The 17,123-nt window shown below is 58.7% G+C and overlaps 2 protein-coding genes across 7 annotated transcripts; both read left to right on the top strand.

The window, feature by feature from the left end:
- The first annotated feature begins 3,382 nt into the window (after positions 1–3,382).
- Positions 3,383–7,380, top strand: ZNF358 (zinc finger protein 358). Of its 4 annotated transcripts, none has more exons than XM_067733976.1 (3): positions 3,397–3,525; positions 5,226–5,331; positions 5,575–7,380. In XM_067733976.1, exons 2-3 carry the CDS (start codon positions 5,259–5,261, stop codon positions 7,305–7,307), a joined length of 1,806 nt encoding a protein of 601 aa, XP_067590077.1. In that variant the 5' UTR covers positions 3,397–3,525; positions 5,226–5,258; the 3' UTR covers positions 7,308–7,380. The 4 variants fall into 4 exon arrangements, with proteins under 4 accessions (XP_067590076.1, XP_067590077.1, XP_067590079.1 ...); XM_067733978.1 differs by lacking the exon at positions 3,397–3,525 and adding an exon at positions 3,782–3,914; XM_067733979.1 differs by lacking the exon at positions 3,397–3,525 and adding an exon at positions 4,549–4,657.
- Positions 7,381–8,934: 1,554 nt separating this feature from the next.
- MCOLN1 (mucolipin TRP cation channel 1) lies at positions 8,935–17,017 on the top strand. 3 transcript variants are annotated; one of them, XR_010942492.1, is made up of 14 exons: positions 8,935–9,145; positions 10,627–10,832; positions 11,374–11,541; positions 11,628–11,793; positions 12,419–12,527; positions 12,772–12,868; positions 13,092–13,191; positions 13,377–13,483; positions 13,588–13,737; positions 13,883–13,984; positions 14,412–14,534; positions 14,914–15,129; positions 16,024–16,443; positions 16,562–16,693. XR_010942492.1 is itself a non-coding variant. In XM_067733974.1 (14 exons), exons 1-14 carry the CDS (start codon positions 9,115–9,117, stop codon positions 16,831–16,833), a joined length of 1,743 nt encoding a protein of 580 aa, XP_067590075.1. In that variant the 5' UTR covers positions 8,941–9,114; the 3' UTR covers positions 16,834–17,017. The 3 variants fall into 3 exon arrangements, 1 of the variants encoding a protein (XP_067590075.1); XR_010942491.1 differs by having other exon boundaries at positions 15,945–16,443; XM_067733974.1 differs by lacking the exon at positions 16,024–16,443 and adding an exon at positions 16,797–17,017 and having other exon boundaries at positions 8,941–9,145; positions 16,562–16,692.
- Positions 17,018–17,123: the final 106 nt, after the last annotated feature.

Raw genomic sequence — 17,123 nt, 5'->3', positions numbered from 1 at the left:
TGCAGCTCAATAAACAGTGCCTAAATTTTGTTAATGTCTTGGGTATTTTTGTTGCAAGTGTCAGAAACCCAGCTGTATCTGCTCAAGCAGAAAGGGATTTTATTGACTTAGAAACAAGAAAGTCTGTAATTAGGTCTAACATCAAGCCTGCTAATTCCTCATCAGGCATGCTCTCTCCCTTGCCGCCTCTCAGTCCAAGCAGTGGCAAAAAACAAAAGCAAAAACAATACAAAACAAAACGCAAATCCTAATGATTAAAGCCCCAAAGGAAGGGGTGGAGGTCTTCCCCTCAACTCCTCACGTTAGAATTTAACAACCCTCTGACTGGCCCATTTGAGTCACATGTCCAGCTGTGAACCAATCACTGTGTCCAGAGGGATGGAATGCTGTGATTGGATGCCTGGGTGATTTGGTTCTCCAAACCTCACCAGGATCTTGGAGTCTGGAGCCCAATCTTGCTGGATCCTGTCTCCTAGCAACAGACCTGTGCCTGCCCAGCCCCACAGCATCTATCTTGCCCCAGGTTACAATCTAGAGGGCAGAAAGACTCAGCCAATAGGCTCTTCCCAATGAGGTTAATTGTGCCTAATAGACAGGCAGTGTTCAGTGTTCAATGCTTGAAAGGCTGAGGCATTAAGAGCCCACCGGATCTCTGATAATCCCAATCTTATCTCCCCATCTCAGTACTAACTTCCTCTTTTAGATTGGGGCAGAGAATTCAGCCGTAGCAATCTCACAAAATTGAGCAGGTGCTAGACTCTGCTTTAAGAAGGTGCTCATAGGGACTTCCCTGGTGGCACAGTGGTTAAGAATCCGCCTGCCAATGCAGGGGACACGGGTTCGATCCCTGGTCCGGGAAGATCCCACATGCCGCGGAGCAACTAAGCCCGTGCGCCACAACTACTGAGCCTGTGCTCTAGAGCCCGCAAGCCACAACTACTGAAGCCTACACGCCTAGAGCTCGTGCTCCGCAACAAGAGAAGCCACCGCAATGAGAAGCCCGTGCACCGTGACAGAGTACTGCCCATGTGCAGCAGTAAAGACCCAGTGTAGCCAAATAAATAAATATAAATAAATGTATAAAAAAAGGAGCACATAGAGGTAGCTTGTGTCTATCTCATAAGACCTTGCCGAAGACTTCATGAAAGCTCCCACATGTTCCAACATCCTGATATTTTCCTCCAAAGCCGCTTGAGACGCAGTCTCAGGTGACACACAGAGTGCGAAGATAAAACGGGCAACGATTTAATCGGCCATTTTTCTTCAACATAACAGATTTCTGGTTTCCTGAGCAAGGCCCTTCTACAGGGCTGCCACATATATCTGGGGAGGTTGTGCACTGCACAAGTCTTGAAGGCCTATTCACTTTATAATGAATATATATGTCAAGGTGGCCCCGGCCCTCTACTTCACCTTTGTTCAGCCAATTTCACATTTTAAGTTATTTCCTTCAATACCCTTCCCTTTTCTGGAAATCATGTCTAAATTAGTCAAGACTGTCATGACTGCAAGAGACAGAAACCCACTAAACTAGCTCAAATACCCAGGAAATTTGTTGGCTGGAAAGACTGTGAGCTTTCCGGCTTCAGGTACGGCTATGTCCAAGAGCTCAACCAATATAGCTAGAGCTGTCTCTCTGTCTCTCACCTCTACATCCTGGTATAGATTGGCTTCAGTCTGCAGACTGTTCTTCCAGACAACTGAGGAAGGTGGGTGCAGGCAGAAGGAAGCCAATAAACAGCTCATGATCCCAAAGGAAGAAAGAGATTCTCCAACCTCATGACTTCGTCCCAGCCCTCATTGTGGCCGGGGGGTGGGGTTCTTGGGTTGGTAAGTTTAGATCGCATGGTACTGGGGGGGCACGGGTTAGACACGGGTCCATCTGGAGTAGTGGAGGGGGCTCCACAAAGGGAAAGCGAGGTGCTGAGAGACATACTGGGCAGACTGAAATGACAGCTGTCATTACAAGTATTATTTGTAATGGGATCATCCAGTAGGATGAAGAACAAGCGACATAATCCAATTGCAGTTTCAAGTCTCTCAGATCTGCTGCTGGCTTCTCCACAGAGAGCTGGAAAGCAGGTCTCAGGCCACAAGTTCAGCCCAGATCTAGAAGGTTCTGGAAGGAAGAGCGAAGTCTCCTGGAGGCCTGATTTGCACGCAAGGGTAGGTGTTGTCCAAATTCGTCAAAGACCATCAGAAGCACGCCTGTAGTCAAAAAAAATTTTTTTAGCTTGCGCAGCAAGGAAGATCCTGTAGCGGGGAACCATGGGGCATCTCCAGAAGAGTTGGGGGACAGGAGGGCATCTTTTAGGATTCGGGCTTGTGCTGGGTAATTTTAAGAAGAGGAGAGTAGAAGCAGCTCTAGCCTGGTGCTGTCAGCAAGCAGGGAGCAGATCGGCGACTGGGACTGGGTATTTTGGTGATTCTTATCTCAGAAGTGGGAGGATGGACATGCGGCCATCATTGGGAAGAAGCGGCGGTCATCTGAGTTAGTTGCGGGGGGGAGAGGAGGGGGTGTGTGTTCATTTTTGTGGTTGCAGAGTGTCCTTGTGTCTATCTCGGCTCAGGCGCGGTCACAGAGCGGCCTTGTGTGATCATTGTTTATATTCTGGGATCGTTGTTTATGTTCAGGGAAGAACATCTCACGGCCCAGCTGCCAGCTGCCAGGGCTGTATTTCACTCCCTCCTCACGGGGATCTGTGTCTCCAGGTAAAGTCTGCCCGGAGTGCTTCCCAGATCTGGTCTAGGCTTCAGAGGGAGCATCAGGCACGGGGAGTCCACCAGTGACAGCGGTGCGTGACCAGGGAGGAGAAGGAGGAAACACTCAGTATCCCCAACTCTTTTCCTTGGAGGAGGAGTCTTAGAGGGAAATGCTGGACTGAGCAAAGATACACAAGTTTGTAAATTCTCAGCGTCTTGACTATGCTGATGTGCGTGGCCAGTCTGCAAGACAGAGAGAGAATGTTCGGTGTTTCTTGAAACCAGAGAGAGTCAGAGACCTGGGCAGGAGGCAGAGACAGGGAGAGAGAAGAGGATAGAGACACAGAGGGACAGAGGCAGAAAAAGTGAGGGCAAGAGAGGCAAAGAGATTGAAATGGAGAGAGACATAGAAATAGAGGGACAGAGCGACAGAGAAGGAACAGAGAGAGAGAGGAAGAGGCGGAGAGGGATCGAGAGCGGCTGAGAGAGACGCAGAAGAGGAGAGGCCGCGGCGGGGACAGCGCGGGCGGGGCGCGGCGCAGACAAAGGCGCGGCCGCGCGGCCGGGTGGCCGGGCCGGGACAAAGGCTGGCCCGGGGGGAGGCGGGGGCAGCGATGGCGACGGCCGAGGCGGACGCGGGCGAACTACAAGTCCCAGCAGCTCCCGCTGCGGCCCTCGGCCGGCCCCTCTCGCTCCCTGGGAGCGCTTGGCGGGGCCGCAGGGCCGAGGGGGCCGCCGGCGGGGCTGGCGGGCGGGGGGCTTCCTGCGGGCCCTGGGGGAGCCGGCGGGCGCGGCGGGCCGGGCTGGGGCGAGGGGCGCCGGGTGAGTGTCCCCGTGAGCTGGTCGGGCGGGTGGCGGCCGCGATGGGGCGGGGGTGAGGGGGGCGGGCGGGCAGGGGGCCCCGGCGCGGGGCGCGGCCCTGGGCGACCTCTGTCCACCCCCTTCCCTCGCCTCGCGCGCCGCCAGCCCCGGCCCGGGAGAGCAGAGACGCCGGCGCGATGGGAGGGGGCCGCGCGACCCGCGGGCCTAGCGCGCCGGTTCCGCCGCTGCGGCCCCGGGGGAGGGCCCGGCCCGAGCTGGGCGCCGTCAATCGGGAGGTATGGGGGTGGGGGGAGAACCCCTGACTTGGGGTGGGGACGGGAGTCCAGGACGCCCGCCTCCCCTGGAGGCGCTCCAGACCCCCCACCCCAGGAACCCAGAAGTGGCCCCAGGTATTGTTCTCCTCACCCTTCAGCCTGGGGTAGGGAGTTCAGGAAGCCCATCTTCAAGAGGGGGATCCAGGGGTTCCCTCCCTCCCCCAGGACCCCAGTTATTGTTCCCCTCACTCTCCAGTCTTGGGGTCCAGAGTTCTGGAAGCCCCTTCCCCAGGAGGTGATCCAGGGTTCCACCTGCCCCCCAGGAACTCAGAGAAGGATCCCAGTTCTCTCTCCTCCCAGCGTGCAGCTCAGAGATGGGAATTCAGGAGCGAATCTTAGGGTCCCCCTGTCCCCTGGGAATCTAGGAAGGGACTCAGCACTGTCTCCTGACCCTCCGTCGTGGAAGTTAAGGAGGTGAACTAGGAACTCAGCCCTCTCTGTTTGCGTACCCACTCCCAGCTCTGGGGTTGTGGCTTGGGAGGTCCCCCTCCCCAGAAGGAGAGCCAGAGGTCCTCCCCTGTCTCCCAGGAATAGATCTATTTGTTGTTTTCTCCCCGAGGCCTAGTCATGTGGTGGGCATCACCTCCCCTTCAGGTAATCCTGATTTCCTCCTGCTCCCCTGAAGGGATCCCAGCTTGTTTCTCTGCCCCCCTCCCTACCTCTAGCCATGGAGCTAGAATTCAGGATCTTCCTTCCAGGAGGGGACCAGAGTTCCTGACGCCCATTCCCGTACGTCGATCGTGGGGTCAGTCACTCAGGAATCTCCCCTTCCTAGGAGATGGCCCAGGGTCCCTCCAGTAACCCAAGAGGAGCCCCAGGTATTATTCTGCCCACCCCAGCTAGGGGTTAGAATTCAGGATCTTCTATCTACTTGGGCAAACAGGTACACCGACACCTGTCCCTACCCTCCTGGCTGATGGATCCATGGGTCTCCCTGCTCCCTCCAGGGGTCCCACATATTATATCCCCGCACTCACTCTAGCTTTAGAAATCTGCATTCAGGATCTTCTATCTAAGATAGAATACAGGTGTTTGGACTCAGTCCTACCCCAGAATTGTAAGGTTTGGAATTCACGTTGTCTCTTCCCCAGGAAGCAAGCCAAGGGTCTTTCTGCACTCCCCCAGTGAGGAGTACCAGTTGTTGTTTGCCCCCGCCCCACTTTTCCCCCAGATAGAGGCTTCAGAGGTCAGGATGCTTCTTCTCTAGGAGGTGAGCCAGGGGTCGCCCTCCCTACTAGGAGCCCCCAAACATGCCACCCCCAACTGTGGGAAGGAATTCAGGCCATGTACTTAGCAGAAAGCACGAGAACCCAGACACCCTCCCCTCTTCCCCATGAAGGGGCCATGGTCAAGGGGATAGGTATCTAGACTCTCTCTCCTCCACAGGACCCAAGCTGCCCACCAGAGGAGGAGCCCAGGATGGAGAGAGGGGCAGAGCCATGGAGCTGGGTACTGGAGACCTCTAGTGCTGGGTCCCACGACTTCTATCCAGGTGTGGGGCTGAGAAGGGAGTCCCCCCCTCCCCATGTCCCACCAGGGTCCCTCTTCTCCCTGCCCTGGCGGGGGCGAGTGCAAAATCTCCCTGCAGTGCAAGACAAGAGAATGACCCGTGTGTGCCCCGGAGTGGGATCTGGGGCCCGGCCTAGCCCCCTCTCCCTTCCCTGCTCAGGCTCCAGAAGAGACCCCCCGGTTCTCCAGAACTTACCTCCACTCACCTTCTGCCCTCACCCCGTAGAGCCTGCCCCGGAAGCAGCCAGCACTTCCACACCCGGGATGCGGCGTTCGGTCCTAGTCAGGAACCCAGGCCACAAAGGCCCGAGGCCCAATTATGAAGAGCTTGACTCCGACTCAGAAGACCTAGACCCCGAGAGTGAAGAGCTGGACCCAGTTTCTGAAAACCCAGAGCCTGAGCCGGAAGACCTCAACACTGTCTCTGAAGATGTGGACCCCAGCTATGAAGAGCTGGAGCCTGTCTCCGAGGATCTGGATCCCGATGTGGAAGCTCCGAGCTCCATCTCGGGGATCCATGACTCGGATCCCCAAGATCTCGACCCCATGTCTTCAAGTTTTGACGACCCAGACGTCATCGGCCCCGTCCCCCTGGTTCTCGACCCTAACAGCGACACCCTCAGTCCCGCTGCCACCCCAGACCTGGACCCCCTCTCGTCCGACCTCACTGCCACCCCCGAGGTCCTGGCCGCCGGCCCCGCGGTGCTCCCTGCACCTGCCAGCCCGCCCCGGCCCTTCTCCTGCCCGGATTGCGGGCGAGCCTTCCGCCGCAGCTCGGGTCTGAGCCAGCACCGCCGCACCCACAGCGGCGAGAAGCCTTACCGCTGCCCCGACTGCGGCAAGTCGTTCAGCCACGGCGCCACGCTGGCCCAGCACCGCGGCATCCACACGGGCGCGCGGCCCTACCAGTGCGCGGCGTGCGGCAAGGCCTTTGGCTGGCGCTCCACGCTGCTCAAGCACCGCAGCAGCCACAGCGGCGAGAAGCCGCACCACTGCCCTGTGTGCGGCAAAGCCTTCGGGCACGGTTCGCTGCTGGCGCAGCACCTGCGCACGCACGGCGGCCCGCGGCCGCACAAGTGCCCGGTGTGCGCCAAGGGCTTTGGGCAGGGCTCGGCGCTGCTGAAGCACCTGCGCACGCACACAGGTGAGCGGCCGTACCCGTGCCCGCAGTGCGGCAAGGCCTTTGGCCAGAGCTCCGCGCTGCTGCAGCACCAGCGCACACACACGGCCGAGCGCCCCTACCGCTGTCCCCACTGCGGCAAGGCCTTCGGCCAGAGTTCCAACCTGCAGCATCACCTGCGCATCCACACCGGCGAGCGGCCCTATGCCTGCCCCCACTGCTCCAAGGCCTTTGGGCAGAGTTCGGCGCTGCTGCAGCACCTGCACGTGCATTCGGGCGAGCGCCCCTACCGCTGCCAGCTCTGCGGCAAGGCCTTCGGCCAAGCCTCCAGCCTCACCAAGCACAAGCGAGTGCATGAGGGCGCGGCCGCTGCAGCTGCTGCGGCCGCCGCCGGTTTGGGCCTCAGCCCCGCTTCGATGTTGAGGCCGGGGCAGGTCTCCCTTCTGGGTCCTGATGCTGTCTCTGTGCTGGGTTCAGGCCTGGGCCTCAGCCCCGGCCCCAGCTCTGGCCTTGACCCTGACCCTGGCTCTGCGCTGGGCTCCCCCCCCAATCCCAGCCCCAAACCCATCCCTGGCTCTGGATCTACCCCCACCCCTGATTCTGTCAAATCTTCTGACCCTGAGCCTGGGCACAATGCCAATTCCGACCTTGTGGCCAGCCCCGATCACAGATCTGGTCCCAGCCCCGACCCGGATCCCGTGCCCAGCCCTGACCCCAGCTCTGAGTCCCACCCTGACCCCGGCTCTCCCACCCATGACACTGTCGGCGCAGTCCTCCCTACCGGTGAGAGCCCCGAGTGGGTGCAGGAGCAAGGGGCACTGCTGGGGCCTGATGGCTGAAGGGCATGCTGGCACCCACAGGGGCCTGGGAAAGTTGTGTGTTGTGCAGTTAGTAAAATCCTCCCACCGCCTCCTGGCTCTGTGTTGTGGTTCTCCTGTTGCTGTTTTTCCTCTGATGCACAGCCTCTTCTGGAGATGGGAGGGTATGGCCGGAGCCAAACATACAAATAGAACGTCAATGTCCTGGCTCCTCCCCCAATACCCTCCAGGCTTCCTAGCTTCCCCCACAAGGGCTCACACTGGTCCATCCCAGCAGTTGCCACTCCCTGCTCCCCCAGACCTGGCCACCCCAGTCAGGGGCAGACTTATCCTGTGGGTGATCTAACTCCCTTCCTTTTGGAGTTGGCTTTCCCAGGAATGGTGGGATTTCTGGCATGTTGACCGTCTAGTAGGCTGATGGTGGAGGCTGGTATGAAACCATGTGGGTGGCCCTGCCCCGTCTGCTCTCCTAACTTACCCCTTGCCCTTCAAAGCCCACATTGCAGGTACACCACGGGACAAAGGAGGGCACTCATTTATGCATCCAACAAACATCTGTTGATTGCTTGGGTCTCAGCAGGGAACAAGATAAGTATGGCCTTGGCCCTCACACAGCTCAGAGACCAAGTTTAGAAACATTTAAAAAGTAATTACAGAGTATGTTACATTCAACAAGAAGCATAACAAGACTTCTGATTTAGATGGCAGACAGCCTTCCCAAGGAAGGACTTTATAATCCCAATAACCTCTAATTTAATCATCAGTACTGTTTGCCCAGGCTTGTGCTATGCTCTAGCATTTTCTCATTTAATTCTCTCGGCAGCTCCACGAGGCAGGTAACTATGAATATTCCCATTTTGCAAATGAGGACGCTGAGGCACACGGCGTTCAAGGGACTTTTTGGAAGACCCAGAAGTGGTGGTTGGGAGCGCCCAGATTTAAACCCAAATTGTCTGCCCTCCAGAGCCTAAGTTCTTAACCTTTATGCTCTAGGGCAAGATTGTGCAAAGGCCCTGGGGCCGTTGAGAGATGAGCTAGGGGAGGAGTTAGGTGGGGCCAGAACAGAAGGCCCTGGTAGACTGAAGAGGGGAGTTTGCTTGTCATCCCAGGGAAATGGGAAGCTACCAACAGGTTCTGACTGATACGAATTATTTTTTGAAGATGCTTCTGGCTGCTGGATGGCGAGTGGAATGGAGGGGATCCGGAATGGGAGCCCAAGATCAGGGAGGTTGTTGCAGTGGTCCAGGCCATAGGGAATCTTGGGGGACTATGGGTTTATAGCCATAGGAGTGGGGAAAAGTGGTCCTATTTGCGATATAATTAGGAAATGAAGTAGGATTTCAGGACAGTTCGGATGAGGGGGGGTGAGAGTAACGCAGAGTTTCTGGGAGGATGGAGCGGGGCAGCCTTGAGATAGGATCATCATCCGACACCGCGGAGGGAAAGGGGTCAAACACTGGACATGGAAGTCAAGAGGTTAGCACTGGACGGGGGCATGACGAAGCCAGGACGGAGCCAGCAGCCAGCCCATCCCCCAGCACATTTGCGCCCGTCGGCGCTAGGACCTTGGGGCCGCCTAAGGGCAAGTCGCCAGCTGAGGCACGCATGCGTGCTGCTCGGGCAGGGGTCGTCGTGGCGCAGGGGGAGGGACCGGATCCCGTCACCTGCCTCCAGGGCCGCGCTGGTCACGTGACTGGGGCTCGAGTCAGCTGACGCGGGAGGGTTTGAAGCTACACCGCGAGGGAGCGAGGCCGCAGTGACAGCAGCGGGTGTTTAGACGCCGGTTGCACCGCCGCGCCCGCCGGCGTTCGGCGCTCCCCTCCCCGGCATGGCGGTGCCCGTAGGCCCGCGCGGCTCAGGTGAGGGCGCGGGTGGCCCCGCAAGTCCCAGGACGCGTGCGGCGGACGGGCGGGCGGCTTCTCCAACCTGGGGCGGCGGAGCTCCCGGTTTCCCTTTTCTCAACTCTGATGCTGACCTCTCAGCGTCCCCTTGGCGTAGATATGGGCAGACGGCTCCTAGAACCTGGGCGGCGGGTGGGCATCAGCTTCTCCGACCTCGGAGTGGCGGGACTCCGACCGCTCTTCCTGAACCCAGGCTCTGCTCTGAGTACCTCAATTCAGGCAGCTGGTGGATCGCCAGCTTTTCCGACTCAGGCGGCGAGGGTCCCAGGATTTGCATTCTGAGCCTAGATTCGGATTGTTCAGCTTTGCTGGAACTCCGACAGCGGGCCCCAGCTTCTCCAACCCGCACGTCAGATTCCCAGGCTTTTCTTCCACAAACCAGGAGGCAAATGTTCAGCTTCTCTAAACTTAGGCAGGAGTGCTGGGGGCGGGGTTGCCACCTTAAGCGCAGGCGCCTAACTCAATTTCAGCTCTCCAAACACAAGGAAGCTCAGTCGCCTCTCACAGGGCAGCATGCAGGAATGCCCTTTGTGTTGATCTTCCCTTCTTAAGCTAGCTGCAGACACCTGAAAGATGTCCTGGCTGGTAGAGTCTGGGATGAATTAGCTGTGATCCCAGCCAGGGAGGCAGCCTCCCTTCTGGCTTCCCATCCAGCTATCTTGTAAACAACCACGATAGCATCTGAGCTCCAAAGGGACCAGGGGCTGGCCCTCCCTGCCAGACAGGTTCTGACAGTGCCTACATTTCATCCTGGTGGCCATGCCAGGCAGCAGGCCAGCCAGACCCTGGAAGGAAGCGGGGTTCTCCCAGTGGGGATGGTGGGTTGTGTCAGGAACAGTTCAGGGCTGCTGTGACCAGCTATGACCCGAGCCATTGCTGAAAACTTGGACTTTCATCTTGGACTGGTCAGGATTGAAAGGAATAAGTGGTCCTTAGAGTAGCCTCTATTCGGAGTTCCCTGGGGGTCCAGTGGTTAGGACTCAGCGCTTTCACTGTTGTGGCTCGGTTCAATCCCTGGTCGGGGAACTAAGATCCCACATGCCACACGGCACAGCGAAAAAAACCCAAAAACAAACCAAAAAAATAGAATAGGCTCTATTCATTGAGGAATTATTGAGACTCAGAGACCGAATGCTTTGTAAGTGTCAAATCCTTAGCTTCTTGGTGAGAGATTTTATTGCCCCATTTTGCAGATGAGGTAGCTGAGGCTCAGGGAAGCCGAGTGCCCTGGAGCAGGGGCAGGAATCAACTCAGGCCCTTTGGAGTGACTTGAAACCGCTGAGCCAGCACTGCTGCATAGATCCCTAAAATGTTACGGATTTTCTGGTTTTCCTTAGATCTCTCAGAGTTCTTTCTTGGCTGGAGCTTGGGACCTGCCTCCCCTATTGGCAGGTGAACCTGCCTAGGCCTGGTCCCCACTGCCCTCTCCCATCCCACAGAGACTGAGCGCCTCCTGACACCCAAACCTGGGTATGGGACCCAGGTGGCGCCTTCCCCAGCCCCTTCCACCCCTCCAGAAGAGGAGGATCTCCGCCGTCGTCTCAAGTATTTCTTCATGAGCCCCTGTGATAAATTTCGGGCCAAGGGCCGCAAGCCCTTTAAGCTCATGCTGCAGGTGGTGAAGATCCTGGTGGTCACAGTGCAGGTGAGACCTTCAGGGCCCCCACCCCACCCCACAGAATGCCACCTGTGGTTGCTGTTTTCCTCGAAGGAGAATCTTGGAGTCAGAGCTTAGTCCTGACCCCACAGCCCCATATCATGATAGTGACAGTGGCACTAATCCGTCAGGAAGCCCTCTCGGATCTGCACGGGAACAGCTCCTTTAAGCTTCATAAATGCCCTCTGAGGTCCTAGCCACTGCTCTTGCCCCTTTCTATAGATAGGACAGCTGAGGCTCAGAGAGGTTAAGGGACTTGTCCAAAGTCACATAGCAGCTGAGCCTTGGAAGGTGGCACTCGGACCCTGGCAGTGTGATGCTGTGCTTACTCTCGAGCATTCATCCGGTAAACATTTCATGAACATTAGTTGTTGCCACGAGTTCTATGAGTGGCCACTCTGCGCTGCGCCTTGGGGACGTAGGGTGGTCATGCCCTCATGGGGTGGGCCTTCTCTTTACTCTGCCTCCGCTCATGCGCCGTGGGAGACCCCATGCCGGTAGTACCAATCCTCCCCATCCCTCCCGCCAGCTCATCCTGTTTGGGCTCAGCAACCAGCTGGTGGTGACATTCCGGGAGGAGAACACCATCGCCTTCCGGCACCTCTTCCTGCTGGGCTACTCGGACGGGGCGGACGACACGTTTGCGGCCTACACCCAGGAGCAGCTGTACCAGGCCATCTTCCACGCCGTGGACCAGGTGTGGGCAACCAGGAGCAGGTGGGCAGGTGGGCCCACCCGGGAGAACGGGCGGGGCTCACTGACCCTCCCCTCCTTTGCCCACAGTACCTGATGCTCCCCGACGTGTCCCTGGGTCGGTATGCTTACGTGCGGGGCGGGGGCGGGCCCTGGGCCAATGGCTCGGCCCTGGCCCTCTGCCAGTGCTACTACCACCGGGGCCACGTGGACCCAGCCAATGACACCTTTGACATCGACCCCATGGTCATCACTGGTGAGTGGGCCGGGCAGGGCTCAGCTGTCGGGATTTAAAAAAAAAAAAAAAAAAAAAAAAAAAAAAAAATCCCACTCTAGGGACTTCCCCGGCGGCCCAGTGACTAAGACTTTGCCTTCCAATGCAGGGGGTGCGGTTTCAATCCCCGGTGAGGGAGCTAAGATCCCACATGCCTGGCAGCCGGAAAAAAAAAAAAACAACAACAAACATAGAAGCAATGTTGTAACAGATTGAATAAGGACTTTAAAAATGGTCCACATCAAAAAAAAAAAATCTTTAAAATCCACTTTGCGTCCTGCCCATCCGCGAGATGGGGTGGTCACGATCGTTAATAATTTGATGATTAGCAGAATGCTTGGCACGCGGAAAGAGCTGAGTGTTATGTTTCACTATCATTCATTCCCTAAACATTTGGGGGCCCACTGAGCGCCAGGCACTAGGGTCTGTGTAGGGAGTGAGACAGACAGACCAGGCCTGACCCTAGGGGGAGACAGCAGGAACAAACGACAAATGTCGAAGTATGAAGGGGGAAGGAAAGCCGGGAAGGGGTCTGTCGGGGACTCTGGGGAGACCTGCCTGTGCCTCCCCTGTCCCCAGTGTCCCTTCCCTGACTCCCTGTCTTCAGACTGTATCCGGGTGGACCCTCCCGAGAGACCCCCCGTGCCCCCCAGTGATGAGCTCTCCCTCTTGGATGGCAGCACCAGTTACAAGAACCTCACGCTCAAATTCCACAAGTACTGCCCCATCAAGGGGGCTGAGGAGGGGGGAGGCAGGACTCCAGGCATCTTCAGGGGTGGGGGTGGGGGCGGGGCAGCCACTTCCCCACAGGCGGGGGCAGGGGCGGGCCATGCCGATGCGGCCAGGCGAGCACTTCCTCTGCCAGCTGCAGAGTCAGCGTGGGGCAGGCGTGCTGGCGCTCCGGGGCAGGAGGGATGGGCAGAGCCCCCCCACCCTCACCCAAGCCTCACCCCCCCCCAGGCTGATCAACGTCACCATCCACTTCCAGCTGAAGACCATCAACCTCCAGAGCCTGATCAACAATGAAATCCCAGACTGCTACACCTTCAGCATCCTGGTGAGCCCGCGACGCCTGGGGGGTGGGGCGAGGGACCGGCCAGGGACGGGGTGGCATGGTGGGCCGGGGACTGCTGAGTCCTGGAGCTGGGGACCCTCGGCCAAGGGCAGCGTGGGGGTGATGGGGGAGGCTGGGGCTGGAGAGACCATCCGTCGTGCGCCTCTGGGGGCCTAGGTCTGCTGAGGTTTACTCTGTCCCGTCCCGTCCCGCCACACCCCTGCAGATCACATTTGACAATAAGGCACACAGTGGGCGTATCCCCATCAGCCTGGAGACCCAGGCCCACATCCAGGAGTGTAAGCACCCCAGCGTCTTCGGCCACGGTGAGCCCCCAAGCCCCCGACTAGCGCTGACCAGGGGCCCCAGCCTGCCCAGGAATTCCCCAAGCCCCAGACCAGCATGGACCAAACTCCCGACTTACCCAGAGAAACCCATGAGCCTGATGACCAACCCAAACCCGCCCTGAAGCCGCCTCACTCCTGGCCCTGCCTTCGGCCCCTCCGCACAGGAGACAACAGCTTCCGGCTCCTCTTTGACATGGTCGTGATCCTGACTTGTGCCTTCTCCTTCCTGCTGTGCGCCCGCTCGCTGCTGCGAGGCTTCCTGCTGCAGAGCGTGAGAGCCGCCCCCAGCCTTCCCCAGCTCTGGGACCGTCAAGGCCCGGGTGGCAAGCCTCCCACGTCCGGACCGGCCCTCACCCCGCCCACCTCCCCCTGCAGGAGTTTGTCAGGTTCATGTGGCGGCAGCGGGGACAGGTCATCAGCCTGTGGGAGCGGCTGGAATTTGTCAACGGCTGGTACATCCTGCTGGTCACCAGTGACGTGCTCACCATCTCAGGCACCATCATGAAGATTGGCATCGAAGCCAAGGTGGGTCCTGCCACGCCCTGCCCCCGAGCCCCGGGGTCTCCTTCCAGACCCTGGACCCCTCTCCCACCCCTGCTGATGCCTGCCCGGGGCCCCATCCCCAGGGAAGGGCCAGGCTGGATGGGGTTGACGCTGCTTCTGCCCCTAGAACCTGGCAAGCTATGACGTCTGCAGCATCCTCCTGGGCACCTCGACGCTGCTCGTCTGGGTCGGTGTCATCCGCTACCTGACCTTCTTCCACAAGTACAACGTAAGCCTCCGACATGCAGGCGGGGCCCTCCCAGGGGTGGCCACGTGCCCTTTAATTGCCACCCCCATCCCCAGATAAATTCGTACACGTATTGCCATCACCAGCCCCTGCAGATGACCCGCCAGAAGCCTCTTCCCCATACCTGCCCACACCAGGCACACCTGTCATTCCACCTGGGCAGGGGTCACATGAGCCTGCTCTTTCATACTCCTCCCCCGAGCTGAGTCCAGCCAGGGGGTGCCCTTGGGCCTACTCAGCACCACCCTGCCTTGTTGATGGTCATCCCCGTTTCTGTGGTCACCCCATCATGCCCTTGGGCAGGCTTCACCCCATCTGCAGGCTCACGGCCCACCTGGCTTGTGGTCCCGCCCCCATTGCTGACACACACTCCCACCCTCCCCCGACCCCAACCCCCACCCCTCCGCAGATCCTTATTGCCACGCTGCGGGTGGCCCTGCCCAGCGTCATGCGCTTCTGTTGCTGTGTGGCCGTCATCTACCTGGGCTATTGCTTCTGCGGCTGGATTGTGTTGGGACCCTACCATGTGAAGGTAGGGGCTGGCCGGGACCTGTGGGTGGCGCTTGTGACCCACAGATGAGGGATCCCTGGCTCCCCATCTTACTTCCCAAGCCCCCTGACTCCTGGTCTATCTATTGTTGACTTGGTGACACTGAATGACCCACCTTGACCCCCGGTTCCTTACCAGCAAGTTTGCAGCAGTTCTACCCACCATCCCCTCTGATCCCCGGTGACCCTAGCCTTGACTCTATGACGTTGTCATTATTCAGTGACCCCCCCCCCTCAAGTGGCTCTATCGTGACTACTGGTACTCTGTACGCTGTCCCCTCTGACCCCACAAAGCCCCCAACCCCGGCCCCCAGCCGTGCCCACAACTCCCTCTGACCCCTGACCCCCCTGCCCGCCGGCAGTTCCGCTCGCTGTCCATGGTGTCGGAGTGCCTTTTCTCGCTCATCAACGGGGATGACATGTTCGTGACGTTCGCGGCGATGCAGGCGCAGCAGGGCCGCAGCAGCCTGGTCTGGCTGTTCTCCCAGCTCTACCTGTACTCCTTCATCAGCCTGTTCATCTACATGGTGCTCAGCCTCTTCATCGCGCTCATCACCGGCGCCTACGACACCATCAAGGTCAGCTGCCGGCCCACCCGCCCCCTCGCCGGCCTGCCGTCCCCCTGCCTCCCCGTGGGGCCGTGCATGCATGTGTCCATGCACGGCCCCAGACTCGGGCTCTGAGTCCCTCGTGGTTGGCCACGGCGGGGTGCGCAGAGGAGGACCCAGGGAGAGAATGTGGGAGACGCTACGAGGCCAAAGGAGAGGGTGGCTCGGAATTGGGGGGCCCAGGAGGGACCCATACCGTCCCGGTCACAGCTGCCACACTCTCAGTTTTATCAAGGTGTGGGGCTCGGGCCAGGTAGGGTTCCTGCGTCTGCTTTCACCGACAGGGAAGCTAAGCCATAGAATTTCAGTGACTCGCCCAAGGTCAGCTACCAAGCACGTGGTGGAACCCAGCTCAACCTACGACTGTCTCATTCCGGAAGCCCCGCTCCCAACCCCTCTGTCCTGTGGGTCTGGGGAAGGGTGGTTGTCCTGCAGGCTGCGAGGGTCAGAGCAGAACATGGGCGTGGCAGGTAGACAGGATCTTTTAGCAAACACGTGTGACAGCCTACCGTGTGCCAAGCCTGGTGCTGGGTGCCAGGCACCTGAGGAAACGTACATGGTCGGTCCAAGACTGATGGGCAGGATGAATGATGCACAAACGGGAGTATAACAGCCAACTGATGAGAGGTGTAAAGGAAGAATGGCAGGTTACAGAGAGGCCCCTGCTTTAGACTCGTATCGGGCTGAGTCCAGGGAAGTTTCTAGAATGTGCTGTCCAGTAGTAGTCTCTAGTATGAAAATGAAATACAATTCCAAATGCAGTTCCTCACTTACACCATCCACAGAGCAAGCGCCCAAAAGCCAATGTGACTACTAGCTACCAGATTTGGACAGCATAGATATCACACCTTTCCATCATCTCAGGAAGTTCTGGATCGATGAGACAGGAGCCCAAGAGAGAGCACCAGGGAGAAGGAACAGCCAAAGCAAAGACCTAGAGCCAGAAAGGACTTGGAGAGGAGATATTGGCCCTGTGAGGTTGGGAGAGATGAAGACAAGGCTAAAAGCCAGAACATTCACTGCTGCTGGGAATGCAGATGTTTGCACCCCGCCTGCTCGCCGCCCCCACAAGTGGGTGGTTGCCAAGCACCCAGATTGGGTCAGGCACGGCTCGAGGCGCTGGAGCCACAGCGGAGGGCACCAACTGACCAAGATTCAGGGTGTGCACACATTCAGTGGTCAGGGAATGTCTCCGGGTGAAGCAAACCACGAGGAACAGCAGGTGGAGGGCACAGCACGGTGCAGAGGCCCAGAGGTGGGAGCCTGGTTGGTCCACAAGGACCGGTGAGAAGATCCAGATGACTGGGGAGAAGGGGGGAGGAGGGGTAGGGGAGGGCGCATCTCAAGGGCCTCGGAAGTCAGAGGCCACTTTCATGCCGGGCCGCCGGGCATCTCTCCCCAGCATCCGGGCGGGGCGGGCGGAGAGGAGAGCGAGCTCCAGGCCTACATCGCGCAGTGCCAAGACAGCCCCACCTCCGGCAAATTCCGCCGTGGGAGCGGCTCCGCCTGCAGCCTCCTCTGCTGCTGCGGCAGGTTGGAGGCCGGGTTGGCTTGGGTTTGGGATTGGCTGGGGGGAAGGGAAGCGGGCCTGAGGGAGCTGATGCCTTCCGCCTCCGCTGACACCGACCCTCCTCCAGGGACGCTTCGGAGGAGCATTCGTTGCTGGTGAATTGACTCGGACCCGGACCGTCATAGACATTAGCCCCCGGACTGCGGAGACCCATGCTTATTTATTTTAACCTTCGCTTTTTAAGGACCGGCTCCTTGTCGCGCCCTGTGAGGGCCCGGGCTAGTCGGGTCGGACATTGGAGTGGGACAGGGAGGGTTAGAGTGGGTGGTAAATAAACGGGAAAATTAACTTGCTCTCATTTCTAGCGGGAGGGGTATTCCCTGCGCCAACTGGTCTCCGGTCCCTTTAAAGCGTCGCCACACTCAGTGTGGCTGGCTCCGCGCGACCTTCCAAG

Source organism: Pseudorca crassidens, chromosome 3, assembly GCF_039906515.1.
Source record: "Pseudorca crassidens isolate mPseCra1 chromosome 3, mPseCra1.hap1, whole genome shotgun sequence".
Taxonomy (NCBI): Eukaryota; Metazoa; Chordata; class Mammalia; order Artiodactyla; family Delphinidae; genus Pseudorca; species Pseudorca crassidens.
The sequence above is the reverse complement of the archived record's forward strand: the minus strand, read 5'-3'. Positions and strand labels throughout refer to the sequence as shown.